The sequence below is a fragment of the Panthera tigris genome, chromosome X, assembly GCF_018350195.1.
Source record: "Panthera tigris isolate Pti1 chromosome X, P.tigris_Pti1_mat1.1, whole genome shotgun sequence".
Classification (NCBI taxonomy): domain Eukaryota; kingdom Metazoa; phylum Chordata; class Mammalia; order Carnivora; family Felidae; genus Panthera; species Panthera tigris.
In genome coordinates this window covers 88,125,037-88,147,089 of record NC_056677.1, presented here as the reverse complement: position 1 = coordinate 88,147,089, position 22,053 = coordinate 88,125,037, and the positions used below count along the sequence as shown (strand labels likewise).

At 46.2% G+C, this 22,053-nt stretch overlaps 1 protein-coding gene across 1 annotated transcript in view; it reads left to right on the top strand.

The window, feature by feature from the left end:
• The window catches only part of COL4A6 (collagen type IV alpha 6 chain), a 288,857-nt gene that overhangs the window by 247,572 nt on the left and 19,232 nt on the right, over positions 1–22,053 (top strand). Inside the window, exons 14-31 of the mRNA XM_042974020.1 lie at positions 609–668; positions 1,708–1,752; positions 2,240–2,293; positions 3,540–3,609; positions 4,572–4,679; positions 5,583–5,723; positions 6,579–6,683; positions 8,452–8,612; positions 9,114–9,293; positions 9,852–10,035; positions 12,538–12,591; positions 15,345–15,416; positions 15,691–15,798; positions 17,385–17,606; positions 18,001–18,162; positions 19,811–19,981; positions 20,719–20,862; positions 21,546–21,671. Of these exons, the coding sequence (XP_042829954.1) occupies positions 609–668; positions 1,708–1,752; positions 2,240–2,293; positions 3,540–3,609; positions 4,572–4,679; positions 5,583–5,723; positions 6,579–6,683; positions 8,452–8,612; positions 9,114–9,293; positions 9,852–10,035; positions 12,538–12,591; positions 15,345–15,416; positions 15,691–15,798; positions 17,385–17,606; positions 18,001–18,162; positions 19,811–19,981; positions 20,719–20,862; positions 21,546–21,671 (2,167 nt within the window). The remainder of the gene's footprint in view (positions 1–608; positions 669–1,707; positions 1,753–2,239; positions 2,294–3,539; positions 3,610–4,571; positions 4,680–5,582; positions 5,724–6,578; positions 6,684–8,451; positions 8,613–9,113; positions 9,294–9,851; positions 10,036–12,537; positions 12,592–15,344; positions 15,417–15,690; positions 15,799–17,384; positions 17,607–18,000; positions 18,163–19,810; positions 19,982–20,718; positions 20,863–21,545; positions 21,672–22,053) is intronic.

Sequence of the window (22,053 nt, the reverse complement as noted above, 5' to 3'; positions counted from 1 at the left end):
GTACTGCTATGGTCTGCAGGGTTCTAGACCACACCTAGAAAGAAATAATCCTTCCCACTGAAGAGAATGACACAGTCATCATGTTTCCAGAGGGCAAAAGCTCTTCCCTCTAGTATCGACCCCCAACAATTAGCAAAATTCTCCATCTGTGGGTCAAAGAAATGAGTTCCTAGGTGATGGAAGATAGCCTATTCTCATGGAAAGGGCCCTGGAATGGAAATTTGAAGACCTGGCCATCTCATTGATTCTGTAACCCATATGATATGCTTAACCCTTCTCAATGTTAGTATTACCATCTGTAAAACCAATGAGGTTAGATATTTAATCATTTCTATGCTGTCAGTCCATGTTTCTATAAATACATGCTATAAATACTAGTGTTCAGGGGAACTTGATATTACTTCTAAAACCAAGAGGGAAACTTGAATCAGTGGTCCAAATTATATTCAGGACCCATGTGTTTCTCAGGCAGTGACAAGAGACTCATCATGGTGAGCCTCCCCAGTAGGTCAGTGGCACTGATTTAAAGTTACTTCCCTGCTTTGGATGGAGCCAGGAGACCTATGAAGAAATGGATGTTATAACTTGTGGTTTCTTTTTTCCTTTAGGGATTTGGAACTGCTGGAGAAAAGGGTGAAAAGGGAATCCCTGGTTTGCCAGGACCTAGGGTATGAACCTGGAATGTTGCTTGCCTAAGTCTGTCATGTCACCCAGTACATATTTTTTTGTCCTGTTTGCATCTTTATGTTATGTAACCTGATGGCCACCAAAGCTTCTCTTGTTTCTCTTCCTCAGCCCTCTGTCTCTATGATCTCCTCCTTTTCACTTTGCCCCATTTCCTTGACTTAGTGGCTCCTTTGAATAAGGAATGGCTCCTCAGCCTACTTACTCTCTTTGTTGTCGTACATAATTATCTTCTGGGCTAAAAATGGTGTGAGTGTTGTCTTGTTTTAATTACATTTTATCCTGAGGGAATGTGGGCAAGAGTGTGGGTGTTGCAGGAATGGAAGAAAGAGGGCCAAGTACAGTCTTTATAGGACAGAAACAAGCCTGGGATGTTCTAGAACATAGTGATGTTTGCAATCAACAATTTCTGATAATAAGCTCAATTCAAGTGAAGAAATAATTGTTAGCCTCAGTGATTTTAAGTGTTTCAGTCACTTAGATGTTGGGCTGTAAGCAATTGGCCAACATTTAGCCCTAAAGAAGTCACATTTTAGAAAATTATGATTTTAGTGTGATCATAAAACTTGTTAAGAGTATTTTGAATATTCAGCAATGTTCACCCATTATCCCACCATTTCTTCCTCTACTTTACTCTCTTGTCTTGAAAAACACATAATCACTAACCAAGAATGCATTTGGGGTGAGAGACAAGAGGCCCTCCCACAATCTATTTAAAAAGTCTCATGACTTGGAACTAATGCACACTAAGTATAATACCACCCATCCCTTCTACCAAATTCCACCTAGTACTTAAACTGTTTCCATTTGTTTAGGTCTTTAAAAATGCTCTGTGTGGTTATTCAGCCTGATGGATTAGTGCTTAGAAGAAAAGTCATTAAGCCAGGTCTAGGAACATTCTTTTACCTGATTTTAGGATAGGCTAAATCCTGAACTCAGTTGGATAGCTTTGTCATGTAAGTCTATTGGTTTTTTCTAGGGTGGGCTATTAATCTTTCTAAGGTGCCTCCATTCTCTTTACAGGGTCCCATGGGTTTAGAAGGACTCCGAGGGCCCCCAGGGAGTCAGGTATTTTGGTTAATATTAAAAGCCCGCATGTAAAGTCATAATTAAAAGGCCCTCTTGCTTTACTTAATGTGGCCATCAGTCCAAAGGGAATCACTGCTTATAATACAAAGTATCTACCTCTCTTTGATTAGTATAATCTCAGCCACTTTCTTCTTTTATCTTGACCCAAGAAGCGGAGTCTCCAGTGTTACCAATCCAGTGCTGTGCCATGGTCATACTTATTTATTACGTTATCAGGGTCTAGCAAGGCCAGCCTGCTTGTATTCATCTCTAGCCGGTGGCCCTTATACCTCCTAAGATGCAAGGTGGCTACCTTGTCCATATTGCCTTCTGGAACCTTTTACACCCTCCAGAGTCAGGTAGACTCCTGGAATACTCTGGCATGCCAGCCAACGTCCCTGTGCCATTTCCCCTGGCCTCGTCCAAAGACCAGTCCCCCGTATGCTCTTAGACATTTGACTTAGTTGTAACTATGTTTCTGTCGCAGGGCAGGAAAGGGTCTTCAGGTTTCCCTGGGTTTAACGGATTTCCAGGAATTAAGGTAATGTTGTTGGGAAGTGAAAATCCTGGATTGGGGAGGTGGAAGAGTGAAAAATTTCCATAAATGCTGTTTAGTCCATTTGGCTGCTATAAGAAAATATCACAGACTGGGTGACTTATAAACAACAGAAAATTATTTCTCACAGTTTTGAGAAGCCCGAGATCATGGTGCCAGAACAGTTGGGTGAGGGTCCTCTTCCATGTCACTGACTTCTCACTGTGTCCTCACATGGTGGAAGGGGCAAGCTAGCTTTCTTGGCCTTTTCTTATAAGGGCATTAGTCCTCTTAAGGGCATTAGCTCCACCCTTATGGCCTGATCACTTCCCAAAGATGCCACATCCTAATACCATCACCTTGGGCATTAAGTTTTCAAAATGAATTGAGGGCGGGGCAGGGGGAAGGGGGACACAAACTCTTGGACCTTAACAAATGCCTACAGATGAGATGAAGTATTTTTTAACATTTTAAAGGTTACTCTTTTCATATGCACTTCAGTGCGTGAACTACTTTTAACACACAAAGCCATTGAGCATTCCTTAGATTCCACTTGATCAATGGCAGACTAAAAGGCCGGAGGCTGTGAAAGCAAATCCATCTCTTCAAGGAAGAATATTCTACTACTGACATGGTTTAGAATTGCCAAATTTGGGGGGGAGGGTATTGTTATTAAATTCTCTACAGACCATGCATCCCCTCAATGCCTGTACCTAGGACAGACAGCTCCCACCACCATACCTGGATATGCCATTGTATCTGATTCTGATACCCGAGTCCCCCTTTTGGGGACTGAGTCACCCTTTTGGAAAGTCCTTTGACTTCCTCTGCCTGATATCATCCACTAACAAGGCCAGTGATGGTAGCAGAGTCCTAGGCCTGCTAAGTGTGGGGAAAATTTTGCAACTGCTCCTTCCTTTGCACCTCTTTGGTGCAGCAATGTTGTCTATTCTTGTGACATGTTCCTCGGGTCCAGAAGCAGATTATCCTTGAGTCAGGTTGCAAAATAAGATTGAGATCCCTTGTTTTTGACAGGTTTGCAATTGAGTGTAAGACCTCTGACCTGCCTTATGTTGCCTTCATCTGAAATTTATTGAGCTCTGGAATTAACCTATGGACTAGTTGGCCCTGGGAATCAGGGGTTGCAGTAGGAGAAACCTTTAATTTTCCTGAAGAGTGGTTTTGAGGGCACATAGATCTTGAGTGATGAGGTCACAGAAATATTTGCATTTAATGCATTGAATCTTTACAGGGCGAAAAGGGTGGCATTGGCTTGCCAGGCCCAGATGCTTACATCGATACGGATGGTGCTGTGATCTCAGGTGCAACTTTTCATTGATTTGAGTGAAAAAGAAAGGACCAGGACTTAAATTCTATATTCCCTGCGATTGTGAAAAGGGTACTTTGTCAGCCACTGGATTGCTGCTAAACCCAACACCCTCAAGGGCCCCTCATGAGTCCTGTACTTAGAAAATTGAACTCCAATGTCTTTGGGCAAAGAAGCCAAGCCCTATGCTTCATGTTGGTGTTGGGTCCACTAAGACTAGGATTTGGGTCAGACTGGGCCTGAACTTGCTGAAAATTGTTCTCGTAAGGATGCTTAGGGAAGGATTGGTATCCTCCGCAGCCAGGCTGACCAGCCTCATACCATGAGACACTTGGTGTCTCATCTACATGATCCCATTCATGCTTGGGTTTGACGATTTCATAGGAGGTGAAGTATCCAACTGTCTCCATTGCCTTCTCCAAACATCCATATGCCCAGTATCTCTAACTACTCCTTGCTTGAGCAAAGGCTTCTACTATTGTACCTCTTCTACCTGAGTGTCCTAAATTATTTCTCCTCTCTCATCTTCTCTGGCCCATGCCCTAACCAGTAAATTCATTGAAGCCAAGGTGTTAATGATCAACAGTGGCTTCTTATGTTCCACTTCCAGGGAACCTATGTGTATAATATGAATGGTAGACTTCAACACCGTAACACAAATAGTAGACATTTGATGCATGACAGCAGGTTGGTAGTAGTAGAAAAACGTTCCTAGTACTTACCAGATCTTACCATGGAAGGTAAACCCTGGCCAGACTGGTTCTGGACATTAATGGAGCCTTAGCTCAAGTGGGCCCATTATCACGTGAGGCCATTAGCATCTGAGAGATCTATGAAGTACAAGAAAGGCATGTCCCCCATGAGGACATCTCCTTGCAACTCCTCTTAGACATTTTGTGGCATTAGTGGGCCTTCTCTGGGTTTGCTTATGGCTTTTTTCTTTCATCACAATGCCAGGTTACCCTGGAGACCCCGGTGTGCCAGGCCTCCCAGGACTTAAAGGAGATGAAGGCATTCAGGGCCTGCCTGGCCCTTCCGGCCTCCCTGGCTTGCCAGCTTTACCAGGTGAGGCAAACTAATCCACCCCCTGCACAGATCTGTCCTCTATCCATTCTGGTCTGGGTATGTACCTAGCCAAAGTCAAAGGAAAGGTAAATGGTAGTCACTAAGCTCCCTACCACTGTCCCAAAGCTAATGTATATGAAGATAGGACCTGGGTGAGCAGCTTTCCTTTGGCCTGAATAATGTAGCATTGCTAAACAGGCAACTCTACTGAGGTTTGTGGTAACCAGAGGGGGCCAGTGTTGGCCTGCTAGAACCCTGTCACCCTTCTGTGGATGTGCCATCCCAGCTGATGCTTGCCAGAAAGGGCCAACAAAAGCCCAGAGGAGAGTTTGTACCCAGATCCTCACTCTGTGCTTAACTCAGGCACTAAATGGCCCAGGATCCTATGGATGACCCCCTTGAAACAATTGGAGGAGCATACCTGTCTATCATTCTATAGTAGTAAATAGAGAAAGGGCATGCCAGATTCTGAGAGGCCATGGTGACCCAAATACAAAGCTTCAGACATTGCTTTTAAAGGCATCAGTTTCTAAGTTCCTTGGAGATGGGCATCTGTAAGGATACCTGTGCTTTTAAAGCAGCCACTGGAGGAAGTACAGATGATCCCACTACCAAGGTTGAACAATCACAAAGTACGAGGCTGGAGACCAGGTTTCCCTCTCAGGTTTGCCACTAAAAAGCTTTGCACCCTTGACCATGTTTCCTCATGACTTTGGGTCTCAACTTACTGAGGAGTTAGGCTAGATGATTTCTAATGACCCCTCTAACTCTGATGCAAGAGAAGGGCAAATGCTTTTCCAAATTCTTCCCTTGGAGGTAGTTTCCAATGTATGCCACTGATTGCAATGCTCCTGAAGAGTAGGGTGACATGAGCAGCATTATTGTGTGGGCTTATTCTTCCAGGTGTCCCAGGTGCCCTAGGGCACCAAGGAGTTCCAGGTCTCAAGGGGGACAAAGGAAACCCAGGCCGCACCACAGTTGGGGCAGCTGGCCCCCCTGGCAGAGGTGGTTTGCCAGGCTTACCAGGCCTAGCAGGCCCACCCGGTAAGTCATTCATTTTTCTCTTTGGTGTTGAGACTCAGGTGTGACCCAGATAGCAGAACACTCATGATTTTTGAGGGAGAGAGCATTTCACAGGAGAAATAGCCAGGATACACGATGACTGGCAGAGGGGCAGTGACAAAGGCCTTGTCCTCTCTGAGTCAGAGCCTTCTTCTACAGGTAAACAACCACATCACTCAGAGTGCTCATCAAGGAAAAAGCAAGCTAAGGCCATCTCAATAACCAAACACTAATTCCTTCCAATTTCTGTACTCATTTCATTCCACCCTCCACTGTTCTCAGCCCCTTGGCCTCTGGTCTTGCAGCTCATGATGAAACAATATTGGCTCCTTCAAGCTCCAGTGGGGTGGGCTGAGAGCCTGAGAAATGGAAAGCCAAGCCTGGATCCTCAAGATGGTTGCTAAAAGCCTCTACAAGGCTTATTTTCCCTAAATCTCCTACCTGAGTATGGAATTCTAGATTCTAAGAGAAAGGCTAGAGATATGTCCAGCATGCTTGTTTGTAATCTAAACCCCATGACTTCTGCAGCTTGCACCCATTCCCTCAAACTTTCTGGGGTAGACATTGGGCCTGTTAGCTTACTGAAGCTATCTGGGTCATTCCTGTACCCTCAGTGTCTAGTCCAGTGCCTGGACCATAGTAGACCTTCTGTAAGCAGTAGTAGAATGAATAGAGTCAATAAGGGATAAGACTTGCTGTAGACTTTGGGTCCCTGTGTCTGCTTTGGTTGTTTAGCCTCAAGGATACTTAGTCCTTAGTGACTGAGCTGCTGTGCTGAGTCATGTAAGTCTAGGCTCGTGTGAGATGCCAATCCTTCATGCTTCCTTTGTCCTGAAGGTCGAACATTTGAGACTGGAACACTACAGAACACAGAGCCAGGGTTCCCTGGTCTCCGAGGAGAACGAGGTCCAAAAGGAAACCCAGGCCTCAAAGGAATAAAAGGTAATTTTGTCCCCTTGGGTTTCTTTGTTCCCCACACTCCTTGCAGAAAGCTTTCCGGGGAATGAGCAAACTAACGGCCTTGGGAATGTGAACAAAAGCAATTTGCGATCTTGATCGGGGATTTGATTTTAAGATTGTTGGAAGGGCTATGTTTAGGGCTCTGAGACTGAGGCTGGAAGTTGAGGTCACATAGAACAAAGTGGCTTGCAGGCTGCTCGTCCTATTGTGTCCACCTGCAGAAGCTGTTGCCATTAACCCTGGTTGTTAACCAGTACATGCGGCAACATCAGCTTGCGAGGCCAAGGCTGGATGCCACTTATCATTACCTTCAGTCTGAAGGATAGGACTCTGAACAGGTCAAGAGTTGGCACTCTGAAACAGCCAACTGGCTCCAGAAAAATAACTGCATCTCCCTCCCCACCCCCCGATGTTGAAGGGCTAACTGATTACCCCAGCCTTTGGCCACACTGCTCTGTCCATCTTCTTGCTGTCTTTGGGTCATTCCTCTGTTTCATACTCTAGAGATGCAGATGCTTAAAGCTCAAATAAATCAATTCATTTTAGTTGCAGTCCAGGCCTAAGTGGAGGAAGAGGTGAAACTCTGGGCTCCAGAGAGGTTTGGGGATGGCCTAGGGGGTTCAAGTTATCTGAGATCTTTTCCCTTCTCTCGCAGAGTTAACAGCTCTTCTCAGCCTCAAGCAGAGAGGTCCTAACTTACTCTTCCCCTTTCTTGTTACTGAATCATAAAATGTCACTACTTAAATATAGGAGCTAGTTGAGAAGTTTTTAAAAGTTCCATCTCTGTTGTTCAGATGCAAGGAGGACTATTTGGTGAGAAAGGAGATAGAATTGCAAGTTTTGACTTAGGATGTTAACCTTTGCCTTTGTGTGACTCACTACAGAGCTAGTGTACTTCCGGATACCATTCTCACTCCTGAAAAGACATAACTCTAATGCTCCCCATTCTATATTCCCATGGGACCAGAAGGTTTTCCCTAAGTCTGGAATAGTGATGGTGATTCTCAAGCTTCATCGTACATGAGAATCACCTAAGGGAGATTACTCAAAATTAGATTCTTGGTTCTGGCCTCCTGAGAGTCTGCTTTATTAGAATTGGGGTGAGGCCCAGCAAGCTGCCTTATGAACAGGCAACATAACTGACTGTGATCCATTGATCACACTTGAGAAATTCTACAGACTGTTCTTTCCGAGTTTCAGGGATTATCAATTTTCTGAAAGTAAAAAGAGGCCCTTCAGGATGTTCAGAGTCACCTACATTGGCCTAAATTCTCATTTTCCACACCATAAGCATGGAAGGTATAGGTGGCTGAGCTATAGTGTTAGTGATTCCTTGATACCACTTCAAAGGTGCTTTGCCGAAATCCCTGTCATACATTTATTGGACATTTGTCTCTGTTTACAGAACACAAGGGAAAAGACATTATGATGAAGAGAATTTTTGAGTGGCTTAGATTCCAGATCCAAGTGGTTAGCATAGGGCAGTGGTTCTTAACTCTGGCTGTACATTAATTAGACTCACTGATCACTGGGTTGTCTCCCCTGAGACTAATGAAATCAAATCACTGGTACAGATGTACTTTGATAGAGAGTAGATTTGGTTCATAAACCTAATTCATGTGAGTTTGTTCTCTGTGGACATTCTGATTCCCTCCATGGGGTTGTTCAAGTCACAAATTACTGCTATTGTATCATCCTTTTTCTTAGAAAGATGGTCTATTTTGTTTAATGTTGTCTTTTTCTCCTCCAGGGGACTCAGGGTTTTGTGCTTGTGATGGCGGTGTCCCTAACATTGGACCACCTGGGGAGCCAGGCCTGCCTGGGTCACAAGGTCTCATTGGCCTTCCAGGCCTTAAAGGAACCAGAGGAGATCCAGGCTCTGGGGGTACACAGGGCCCATCAGGGACTCCAGTAAGTCTCACCAAACTTTGGCCCTGAGGGAACAATAGGAGCTTTCCAGTGCCCCGTACTCCTCCCCAGTCATGTTCCTAAAACACAGGAAAGACAGATGGGAATAAAACAAAGCTTCAGGGTTTTGATCTGTAATATGAAAAAGTCAGACTAGCTGATCTCCGAAGTCCCTTTCTGCTTTGACCTACCTATGTTCCCTCCCTTCCCCCCCTTCCTTAATCCCTCTCTTCCTTCCACAAAATTATTTGTATTTGCCTAACACTGCGCTGGGCCCTGAAGATGAAATTGAATTAAGACAGTGTTACCGTCCTCAAAAATTTCAAAAATTTAGAAAGGATAAGAAAATAAATGGGCAGTCGTAATCCCAGATGAGGACATTATCAAGTGCCCTGAACAGTGCCAAAATGTGCCCAAGGTTCTGCTTTAGGTCAGACCTATGCTAGGTGCCAGAGTCCTATAATGTATACATCTCCTGATTGTTCCCTTTTGTCTCTTTTGCAGGGTTTATTTGGACCTCGGGGTCCTGCAGGCCACAAAGGAGAGAAAGGGGAGCCAAGTCTCAGTTCAAGATCAAGGATGCCAGGGGAGCGGGGTGATCCTGGCCCCCAGGGGCTCCCTGGTAAAACAGGAACCCCAGGGAAGGATGGAGTACCAGGTTTACCAGGTCTGCCAGGCCTCCCAGTAAGTTGATAGTTCCTGAGTGATAAGCTCTATAAATCCTCACATCTGACTTAGTGGGGGTCCTGATGGCCACTAGACCATGAGACAGGGTAGAACATCTCCTCCCACCTCTGCTGACACTCTCTGTTCTGTGCTTTTCTTTTCTGTAAAATGGAAATCTTTTTCTCAAAATGGGTCATTGCCTTATTTGAGAAATGCTAGTACCCATTGACCATATCACTGAAAATGCTTTAGCTTCTCAGTAGCTTTCCCTTGCAGGTAATCCAGCTGCTTTCTGTGACCCAACCCCTGCCAGGGACTGTTACCCTGCTCCAGTTTCCTGCCCCCTCCCCACCACTGATCCAGAATATTTTGTATTATCAGATCATCAAGAATTGACAAACTTCATTTCCATGAACCAAATGAACTAAATCAGAGGAACTGATTGATAAACTAGAGTGACGGAGAATTTTAACAAAAAACCAAACATCGGTCACACTGGCTACCTCTTTCCTATGGTCAAACGAGTCAGGATAAATCTTTAAGTTGGGATTGCATTCTTTCTTATGTGTTCTCTAGGGTGATGGTGGACAGGGATTCCCAGGTGAGAAGGGGTTACCAGGACTTCCTGGTGAAAAGGGCCGCAGTGGTCCAGCTGGTCCCCCAGGAAATGGACTGCCGGGATCTCCCGGACCTCGTGGGCTTCCTGGAGATCAAGGAATAAATGGATTACCAGGGAAGCAAGGCCTCCCTGGGCTTCCAGGTGAGTCATGGAATCAGATGGCCATGGACTTGAAAAACTGACCCCTTGTAGAGTATAGATATGACCCAGGTACATGAAATGTGTCATAAGAAGAGTCTTGGCTGGTTATAATCACTTCTTGCAATTTTTTAAGGTTTTTCATGAGGAAAAAAGATCATAATTGTACATAATTGTGGTACACTTATACAGAGAAATCTAGACTTCAGTTCTACTTAGTAAAAACAAAACAAAACAAAAAAGACTTCCTAACAGCAGTCTGAAAATGTAACAGAGCTGTCTTGGGAGGTTGTGAGCTCATAATCCCTGGAAATTTCAAGCAGATGCTGGATGGCCATTTGCTACAAGTATCATCGAAGTAATGAGTGAGAGATTGGATAGGTGTCCTCTTAAGTTATATGGTACTATCATCACCAGAGAGGAACCTTTCCTTAATTCATGAGATCTCAGATTGAGAAGAGACTCTACTTGTATCTAGTCTAATCTTTATTTCATACCTTAAACCCCTCGCATTTGTATATCTTCTTTTTCTATCAGCATTTCAGGAATTGTAGGGAGTGACAGTCCTGCTTGTAGATTGTGACGATGCTATGTTAATAACTCACCTTCTTGCATACAGCCGGAATAGCCCTCCATCCCAACTTCTGTTTCCATTAGCAGTACCATCCTTATTGTTATCTGAAGTTTGAAAACTTGAAATTCATTTCTTATTCTTCATTTGCAGTGCTTCTTATATTCTTTCCCTCCTCTTCTTGCTACTAAGTTCTCATTGTCTCACACCTAAGCTTATCAAATACCTACATGCTTTTCAGAATAAATGGACAGTTGGAAGGAAGGATGAGTGGATGGATGGATGGATGAGTGAGTGAATGACATTGGAAGTAAGGATGAGTGGATGGATGGATGGATGGATGAGTGAGTGAGTGAATGACAAACAGCTTCCAAACAGTTTCTCATCTCCTACCTCCAGACTTTCCCCACTCAGTTCTGCTATGAACACTACTGCCAATTCACTATTTGTAAAGCACTGATATTGTCACGTCTTGCCCCTAGTCCAAAGCCACAAGCGGTTGCCTTTTTCTGGAATGCTCTTCCTCTTTTTTTCTGTGCAGTCAGATTTTATCTGTCTTTCAGGGTACACACCTACTTCTCCACTAAACCTTCTCTTGACCTCCACAACATATGCCATTGCCTCTTAAATTACACATTTTCTTCCATTAATGCTTTTAGTTTTCCCAATTGCTTTGTAAGTGTCTGGATACTAAAGAAGGCAATTCTTTTTAGCATTTCTCAATTTGCCTAGTATAGTGTAATGCTCCATAAGAGACTAATATACACTCACAGAAGAAAGGGGCTTCTCAATAACCAAGGGGCTATTTCTTAGACCTATTTCTTCTCATTCTACCTTGTCACCTTGAAGAATTACCAAAAAAGAAGATAGAAACCAGGTCTTGTCATGTCTATTGACTTTAAAATCTACTTGTATGTGTTGGCATACCAAGGATGATGGTATATGTTAAAAATTGATGATTCAAGATTCTTAAAACCAAGTTGTATTTCAGTTTACAAAACCCTGTGAAGGCTGTGAGGAATTTTATCAAACTAAAGCATTGTACCTTTGGAAGTCCTAGCTTTGCCTCCATCTCTGTTCCCGGAGATATTATTCATGGTCATTCCACTACCCCTGTGCCAATTGGGTCTTTATTCTAGGCCAACCATTTCTGTAGGCAACTGGGTTTTAAACTGAGTTATAAACTGAGTTACCTATATACTTACACTCAAATCTGGCTATTATCAACATTCTGACTGCTTGAAAACAGGCTGAGTCAACAGAAGGAGGCCCAAGGGACCATTTGTATCCTAAACTTCACTAGGCCCCAGACACAAAAAGTTCTTAGGAATATAGTGATATAGTAAGCTCTAGCCTGAGAGATACCCCATGCAGAAAATGTTCTTGTTGCAGTACCAAGACTTTCCAAAAAATTACTTCCAATAAGAGCATTAGCTTTCTTTTTCTTTCCGTGGCAACCACATATAACTCCTCAAACCTATCTTTTTTTTCCACACAATTTTAAAAAGACGTAACTTGGGAGCCCCTGACATTTGCATCATGGCCATTATTGTTGCCATGAAAATCAAAGGATGCTGTTCTTTAAATGTGTTCACTCCAACCAGTGGTGGCCCAGGCTAGAGCAGCTGCATGGATAGGGATGTAGTCACTAGAAGCTTTTCAACCTAGTGGTGTGAGTCATTACAAACCTTGGACGAGCAGACAACTGGCTGTTTCCAAAGAGGCTCTGATCCAGATGGTCACAGTAATCAATCACCCTGGTTATTATTGAAACAGCATCTGTGTCCTTGATCCTGTGTGGGTGCCAGCTCTCTCCATTCGATCTGGATAGGGAATTTGATTAGTGGGCATACCCAGGCTGCAGACAAGACTTCCCTTGGGCCTCAAGGAACTTCTCTCTGGGTTTAATTTTCTTCTTTACTGGATTGGTCTAGGTGACTGTTGTTGCAGGGAGAGCATTGGTAAAGGAGGCTTAGACACAGAGGGAGGTGAGAGCTAGCTCAGTCTCGAGGTTCTCAAACACTGATGTTGCCAAAATGTCCCTTCCTTTTTGTTCACCTTTCTCTCAAACACTCATGATGGCCTGAGCACCATGCTAGAGCCTTTGGCTGGGGAGGGGTGCATGAAGGCTGACACTGACACTGTCACTCCTGATTTTTGGGAGGGGATACAGGAGTAAATGGGCATGCAGTCTCTGACAGGGACTGATTTCCTTCACCATGCATGTTGATGGCTTTGCTGATGTCTGCCTTGAGCACCTTCATTTTATGAACTTAGCTGGGGTCGTAACTTGCCTTGGGAGGTAGCTGGAAGATGAACACATGTCTGATGTTTACTCACTGGACCCAGAGTAAACTGAAATGATAGAATCTTGATAAACAGAGGTGCTTTTTATTTTGACGATGAATTTGGGCATTTATGGAGGAAATCCTGACTAATTAGATTGTGTGTTATAGAACAGAACATGGATAGAGCTGATTTCTGCTTTGTTGAAGAGAAGGCTCTGAATTCACAGATAAGAAGTAGAAGACAGAGATGTAATGTGAAAGAGCCAGATACCAGGATGACTTGAAGGTCTTACCTTCTCAGCATTTTGACCCTCCACCTACATACACAAGGGTGCTGTGGTGTACAGGCCTGGTCTGAGGCAAAAGGGAAACATGCCCTTGATTTCCATCTTCCCTTTTGTCATTATTTGTCCTGTCCTGGAACATTTCTGATGCCTGACCTTGGCCCCATGCTCTAAACGTTTGTTTTTAATCTGGCTGTCACAGGCAAAGAGAATTTATGAAACTTATCTGATGATTTAGTGAGGATGGATGGTTCATGTTTGGACCAGTGCAGAGATATTTGTGTTTTACTGTTTGTTGTAAGGTTGAAAGCAATGGAACTGCAGTGTTTGATACATTGGAGTCAATGGGCTATTGAAATATTTGGGGCAGGAGAATCTTCTGCGGGATCCCTTTCGTGATACCATCTAGGGAGGCAGTTCTTCAGCCTAGTCCAAGGGACTGAGGCCCAAGCTGAACACAGGACTGGCAGTCCTCTCCCAGTGAGGCATCTCATCATAAGGTGCTTGTCCATAGGTTATAGTTCCACAGTAGGGAAATAGCCCTGAAAAATAGCGCCATCATTTCAATGTCTGGCAGGATGGAGATGGGTGTGACCACTAATGGGGCAAGATCAGGCCTATGGCTATCTCCACCTGTAGAAGTGTGGCTATGGGAACCTGAGGTCTACAAGGCAGAAAGTTGCTGCCCAGGCTACAAAGTAGCATCACTAACCTGACTAAGGTAGAAACCAGGGGCTGGTCTTGGAGGAGCTCTTCTGAATGCTCCTCCTTAAATAAGATAATAAAAAACTACTGTTTGCTGAGCAACCGCCAAGTTGCCAGACACTGTGCAGAATGCCGTTAGCATTATTTCATATAATCCTCACAAGCGCCACATGAGAAAAGTAGCTCCAGTTTTATACTTGAGGCTCAGAGAGGTTAAGTATCTTGTTCAAACAGCTGGTTAATAGCAGAACTATTATACAAGCTCAGGTCTGTCTGGCTCGGTGTCTATAGTGTATTGGTTAAGAGCCCCCACCTCTTAACCAATACACTATATTCAATTCCCCATGTTTCTTTGTGAATAGAGCAAGTGCAGAAGGAATGCCATCTGGTTGAGTAAGCAGTCTAAATCATAGGTTGTAAACATATCTTTAAGAAAGGCAATTTGTGATTTATTTTAGGTACAGGCAAAAACTATAGCAGTTTACTAGAACTGTTGGCTCTGTGGCTTAAAGCAGGCCTTGGGGGATTGTTTTAATGAATAGGCAAGACTAATTTTAATTAGCATAGCAATTATTTGTAAATGGCACTTGAGGGAGCCTACACAAATTTTTTCATCGGTATTTTATTAAACCTCCCCTCTGTGATCTTGTGTAGACTCTTTTTATTTGCATTATGAATGAGCAAGGAAGAATTTGCTAGAGGAAGGCTATGCATGCAATTTCAAAGTCTTGAACACTGAAATTGACTACTGCATCTCCCTGAGTACCAGAGTTGACATTTTCAAAGGAAGAGCTGAGGGAATGGTCATTGTTTGTCTGCCATGGCCAAGAGAGTGGCCTTCAGTGTTTGTCTGGTACAGAAATACAGCTACCTCTCACCCACAGTAATCATCAATAGACTTCTGTAGATCCCAAGTGATGTGGGTCAAAAGAACCCAATGGTTTAGGAAAAGAACCCAATAGTTTGTTTTCATTCCAAGAAAAGGGCAGACATGTGAACTTGAGGGGTCTTGACTTCAAAACCTCCAGTCTAGTCACATGGCCATAATGGATACTCAGGCCTATCCCCAAGCACCTATCCTAGGGAGAGGCTTCATATGAGGGTAGGGTGAGGAGGTCATTGCCATTTGCTGCTGCTCCTACATAGGCTACCTCTAGGAAATCTTGTTAGGTAACATCTACTGCATAGGTAGATGCATAGGTAGATGCCTGCCCAATGGATATTGATGGTGTAGGAGGTGACATTCTGGCACTTGGACACTAGGAGTACTCTTATCTGTAAGCAGTTGCACTAGGGGGTAACTCCCGAGAGCTTCTGATGCCACAATTCTTCTGCATGGGCTCCCAGCTGCTGGGTAGGAAGAGCTTGGTTGGCTCATCCAACAAAACTGGAGGAAAGGAGCATGCTAGGAGAGCCCACCCAACTTAGTGGGCTCACAAGATGCTTACATGTTACCATTTACAGGGGTCACCTTGCCGTGTATAATTCCCGGATCATACGGTCCATCAGGCTTTCCAGGAGCTCCCGGATTCCCAGGTATGGAATGAGGCCAGAGAAAGCCATTGAACACACTTGTAAGGGCTGTGGGCTGAAGGAAGCAGGGCATAGCCTGGTAGCATTTGGGGATCCACATTCTTCCTGAGAGGGCAGCCTTGAGGATTGAGGCAATAGAATGGCTCCTGGAGAGGTCTGTGTGGGGAGGTAAGAGTAAGAGGCCCTCCAAGAGACTAGGATTCTTGAGTGGACATTACAAATGAAACCAGCCACACTGACTTTCCTTTCCCCTCTTGATTCATGTTTGGGTTTGCAGGTCCTAAAGGGGCCCGTGGCCTCCCTGGGATTGCAGGCCAGCCTGGATTGCGTGGAAATAAAGGAAAGGCTGGAAGTCCAGGATTAGTTCACCTTCCTGAACTGCCAGGTAAGGAAAGAAGCTTTTCCTTGCCTGCTTCTCCTTTTGTGTGAGTGTGAGTTTATATTGTGGTAGCCATCCACTGATTATAGGAAGTTAGGTTCTCACTCTGGTGTGGGTGGGATGGATTTTTTTTTAATTTTTTTTTTTATTTATTTTTGAGAGAGAGAGAGAGTACAAGTAGGGGAGGGGGGATGGGTCTTTTTTTAATGTTGTATTTATTTTTGAGAGAGAGGGAGAGTACAAGTAGGGGAAGGGCAGAGAGAGAGGGAAATGCAGAATCTGAAGCAGGCTCCAGGCTTTGAACTGTTAGCACAGAGCCTGATGTGAGGCTTGAACTCATGAACCTCGAGATCATGACATGAGCCTAAGCCAGAGGCTTAACTGACTGAGCCACCCAGGCATCCCTGAGTAGGATGGCTTTGACTTCATACTCAGGCAAGGCAGAGCTTCAAGATAGAGAGTGACAGTATATCAGAGCAATAAGGGCCATCAGCTGGAACAACCCTTCACATTCAGATGAGGAAATTGAGGCTCAGATGGAAAGTGACTTGCTTGAGGTCACAAAACCACTAGTGACAGAACTAGTACTCTACCAGGTTATCTGACTGCCGAGTACCTCTGGCAATTTCTTGGATCAACTCCCTCTAGCTCAGAGAAAGAGATCCAGATGAGTCAGAAAGAAGTGGTTCATATCTATCCCTTTGCTCACACCCTCTTGCAACCTTGTTCTATGCTGCACCAGTGGTTCTCAAACTGTGTTCCCTGCAGCACCAGCATCATCTGGGAATTTGTTAACAAGGCAGATTTGGAGCCCCTTGGCAGAGTTACTAATCAGAAGCTCTAGGGGGGCGGTGCCCAGCAATCTGGATTTTACCAAGCACCCTCTCCTCCAGGTGGTTCTGACCCACACTCAATTTGAGAACAACCCTGCTCTACAATACAGGGCTCATCTTGGGCCACACAATCTATGGTTTCTTGGTGCTTCAATTTCCTCCACCCCCGAGGAAGAAGGAGGCAAGACAGCAGGCGTTAGATGACTTCAGAAGAATTGGGCCTTTAACAGGAAGTCCTGGATGTAATCTATGCACTTTGGCCAGTGGATCAGCCCCAAGAGTGGGTTGCTAAGCTCAGCTGAAGGCCTGGCCTCACTGAGCTAGAACCTTCTCCGGTTCACATGGCACAGTCCTTTCTTCTGGCAAGTTCTCCCAGGACCAGGACGCTCCTGACTTTCAAGAGAAGTGACACACATTATTAATATGTTAGTTAGCTTTTTAAAAAATGTTTATTTCTGAGAGAGAGAGAGAGAGAGAGAGAGAGCACTCCAGCAAGGAAGGGGCAGAGAGAGAGGGAGACACAGAATCCAAAGCAGGCTCCAGGCTCTGAGCTGTCAGCACAGAGCCCGACATGGGGCTCGAACCCACAAACCATGAGATCATGACCTGAGCCAAAGTCAGATGTTTAACTGACTGAGCTACTCAGGTGCCCCTAGTTAGCTTTTATAATAGATAAAGAAAATCTGTGTCAGAGATCTCTACCCAGACCTGTTACTTCTAAACCTCCATGGTCTTTTATTTTTGCCTCTTTACATTTAGGATTTCCTGGACCTCGTGGGGAGAAGGGCTTGCCTGGGTTTCCTGGGCTCCCTGGAAAAGATGGCTTGCCTGGGAAAATTGGCAGTCCAGGTTTACCAGGTTCCAAGGGAGCCTCTGGTGACATCTATGGTGCTGAAAATGGTGCTCCAGGGGAGCAAGGCCTACAGGGATTGCCAGGGGACCGAGGATTTCCTGGAGACCCTGGCCTTCCAGGACCCAAGGGTGACTCTTTTTGACTCACATATTTAACAATCTACAGAAAGTCTTCCCATGGCGGGTACACTTGCATGAATATATGCATGAGCCTGGGCTGGTGAATTAACTAGTGGGTTAAAAATAAAAGTCATTTTGTTCTGTATCTCCCTGTTGGGAACTTTTTCTTAAATCACCTGAGTCTATTCTCCTTTCTTACTAAATCCAGAAGTGACCACAAGGAATAGTCATATTTCTCGTAAAGCCTGTGATTTTGCTGCTGGGAACAGCAGCAAGGCTGGCGCCGAGAAGACAATGGCATCTGGGGTGTACCCTGGGCCAGGCTTCTGCACTGCAAGTTGGTGTGGTGACCAGTTCCTGCTATTGATCCAGACTGTGACCATCTGCCCCTTGCTTTCATTAGGTCTGCCTGGGAAGTCAGGCTTGCTGGGCCCCAAAGGTGAACGGGGCAGTCCTGGAACACCAGGCCATGTGGGACAGCCAGGGTCCCCAGGGCCTGATGGCCGATTCGACATCAAGGGCAAACCCGGGCTCCCAGGAGCACCAGGCTTTCCAGGCCCTTCAGGTAGGTCCTTTGGAGGAGGGGTCCCAGCTTGCCAGACTTAAGCTGGGCCCTGGGCCCTGGTGCCCTGAGAGCCATAGCAGCCCTGAGACCTGCGCAGGGTTTAGAAGGACATTTGACATTCCCGACCCCTCATGTTTCCAATCTCAAGTGACCCTTGCAGTGCTGAGCAGAATGGATTTCTGTAGTTTGGCTTCCAAAATGTTACCACAGATCATTCCCCACCCCTCCCCCACGGCCTCACTCCCCCTCAACTATGTGCTTCAGCCTCCCCCCTGCCTTTCCCAGTTAGAGAAGCTGCCCTGGTTGTGGAGGTGGGTCTAGCCATGTCCACCACTTTGGCTGGGACCGAGGGGAGCCTGCTTGGTCTTGGGGGGAGAAGCTCGAGAGGAGGATGACTATGCGGTGGCCTGCCTCTCTGATGAGCCTGCCTCTGAGGGCCTGTGGCCAAAGTGGCCTTCACTGGGCCTCGGGGCTGACACCCCCTGCATCTGGCCTAGTGTTTGAAGCTTGCCTTTTTCTTGCACCGCCCTCCTCTCCCCTGCCTCAGTGACTACATCAACCCCCCTTACTGCAGGCCACGTGACTGATATTGAGTTTTTGCAGAGCCACTAAAATCCTTTTTAATCCCTTTTATCCTTATGTGTTTCTGGGGTCTTCCCATAGGCCATCCAGGTGAGAAAACAGCACACAAGCCCACAGACTGACTCCCCCGCCGGCTTTCCTGCTCAGGGAATTATCTGACTATACACTCTAACCTTGGCAAGGCCAGGGGTCCCCAAGCCCATGCTGTGGAGCTGGCCCCCATTGAATTTCCTTCCCTTGTTGTGGAGTCCCCTTCACAGCCCCCCATTAGAATCCTGGGGCTTGCAGCTACTTGATGCTTTTCAATTCATAGAAAGCCAAGTCAGCCATTCAATTAGGTCCTTGGGGGCCCAAATACCTCTGTCGTCACTGATTTAATCCTTTGGTTTTTTAATTTCCTTGCTTTGTACCTGAACATTCCACTCTGGCAGCAGCTCAGGAGGTTAATCCCATTGACCAACTTAAAGCCTGGTGAAAGAAGTCTCAGACAACCTAGGAGACCAAATGGGCCTTGGGGATTTCTACAGTACTTGGCACTAGGGGGCCTTTCAACCTTAATGCCAAGGAACTGGCTGACTTAACTGCTTGCATGAGGGATTAAAAGGGCAGCCCTGTATCCATGGCTCCCTGGGAGGCTGAAACAATGGCTCAGCTTTAACCTCTACTTCACCGATTGGCTCAGGAAACAGCCATTGTAGTGCAATTCAGACTGGAAGTACCAGGAAACTGGAGTCCAGATGCCACCTTGGCTTCCCAGAGCTCCATTCAGAGGCTAAAATGTGTCACCACATTCATAAAGGAGGAAGAAGTTCTAATCAGAAGGGGGTTTGCTGGCCCTGCCATGCTGAGAGTAACAGCTGCTGGCGTGGTGCTCTGGGTGGTAAGAGCTAATGCTTCAGCTAACAGAGAATTCTGCCAGTTAGCAGCCTGCAGAGGCCATGGTTACAGGACCATTTCCAAAACCCAGCCAGCCAGCCAGCCAGAAGCCATGGGAATGGGCAGTGGCCCAGATCTGGACACAGCCTTGCTTGACGGCTGTCCCATGTTCTCTCCTGTGCTGATTCAGGACATCCTGGAAAGAAAGGTTTAAGAGGCGAGACAGGTCCCCCTGCATCAGCTGGAAAGAGAGGCCTGCCTGGGTTGGAAGGCCTTCCAGGATCTCCAGGGCTGATTGGCTTCTTGGGGAACTCAGGCTTGCCAGGGAGCACTGGGTTGCCAGGCCTGCCGGGTCCGAAGGGTAAGTGAAGTGCTCAGAAAGGCACTAGTGGGTGCCTCAAAGGATCATCCATGCTGCCCAGCTTGCCCCCCTTCTCTGCCTCAGAAGGGGGAATGGGGCTGAGAGGGGGGGAGGGAGGGAGGTGGGTGGGACTTTTTGTGGTAAGATGGCTGGACAAAGCTAGCACTAAGGGAAGACTCCAGCCACGGTGAATCACCCTCACTGCTGGCCAGGTGGAACGCTGGGCTGAATAGCATTGTCAGTAAAGCACAGGACAGTAACTGTCACACTGGGTTTATTCATTTGCATGATCCCCCTACCATGGAGCCCGATTGCTCTCAGTTTCTGTGATTGTCCTGCTAGACACCAGAGGTTGGATGGGAGGCATCTCCATTTTCTACAGGGGTAGATGACTGGTCCAAGGTCACACAACTGGTCCTAGGCTTTTTTTTTTTTTTTTTTTTTTTTTGCTCTGTGCCACTCATGAGCTCTAACTTGGCAAACCATAAGAGAGGTGCCCACCTCTTCTCTCCCTTCTATTGCTTAGTGTCATGCCCCTGTTCAGGGAAGTAGTATAATGTGTAAGGACTGACAGCTTGGGCTTTGGAGTTAGAGAAACCTGGGTTTGAATCCCTTCTCTACAACTTCCTAGCTGTGTGATTTGGGGTAAGTACTTCCATTTGGGGTAAGCCTCTCTGTGCTTCCATTTCCCTGTATGTAAAAGAGGGATCATAATCGAAGTTCTTTTTTCTCAACAGGTGAGAAGGGATCTGCTGGGCTGGTAGGTTTTCCAGGGATACCAGGTCTCCCTGGTATTCCTGGTGCAAGTGGATTAAAGGGCATTTCTGGGTCAGCCGGAAAGGTGGGACCATCTGGACGGGCTGGTAGTGCTGGTAAAAAAGGTAAGCTGGAGCACTGAATTCTGAACTTGCTGGCCATGCTTCCCAATGTACATTTTGTGTGTCAACTTTGTTGCTGGTGTGGCTTATAACAGTCTTGTGTTAGATAATAAGATTTGGGGCTTCTGAATGAGGTCTTTTTTATTTTTTTTAGAGTTTTTATTTATTGTGTGTGAGAGAGAGAATGCAAGTGCATGAGCAGAGGAGGGGCAGAGAGAGAGGGAAAGAGAGAATCCCAAGCAGGCTCTGCAAGGTCAGCACAGAGCTGGGCGTGAAGCTTGAACTCAGGAACCGTGAGATCATGACCTGAGCTGAAACCAAGAGTCAGACACTTAACTGACTGAGCCACCCAGGTGCCCCCCTGAATGAAGTCCTTTTAAACCAAGAGATCTAATCACTTCTGAGTTATCACTGCATATTAGAGGCCCCATCATACATTCCCAGATACTCAGTGGAGGAGTCTTTTGAGTGGGGCCAAAGTTGCTGATGGACCTTGGGCTTGTCAAAGGAGAGGGCATGCACACTGATGCAAAGTTGGGGAAACAGGGCCAAGAAAGGGCCCAGAAAGGAAGCCTGGGGTGGGAGGGGGGACAGAGAGGGGAAGAGCTGAGATGAAAGGTCAGCTCATGCTTGACTCCGTGTGTAAGCTTCCTTTCACGAGGGTCTCGCAATCTCCACCCCTGCAGGAGACAGAGGTGACCCGGGGCCAGCTGGAATCCCCAGTCCACGACCTCCAATCCTGAACCTGCAGCTGAAAGGAGACAAAGGCTCTAGAGGCTCAGCTGGATCTGACGGATTTCCTGGGCCCAGAGGTGCTGGGGCAGGCAATGGGGCAAGAGAAATGCTCAAATTTAACCTCCCTCCTGAGAAAGGGCAAGACCCCCTAGACTGGCAGTATGGGTGGCAACCAGGGTTCCAAGGAGTCTGCCTTCTCTGGGCCTGAAGGGTGCTGGACTTTGAGGCTGCCAGTTTTCACTGCCACTGCAGGAAACTGAGGTTTTGAGCCAGAGGCTGTCGTACCCCTGGAGGAGCCTGGTGGATGATGGGGCGTGGGCACTAGCAGTGCTAGAGCTGGGGTGGCCTTGACTGGTGCCCCCTAAGGCTGAAGGCACCTCCCCCACCCACACCTTCACCCCCGAGCTAACCGTCCCCAAGGTTAGCTGTGATCCAGGGTACCTGCACCTTGGGGGAGCA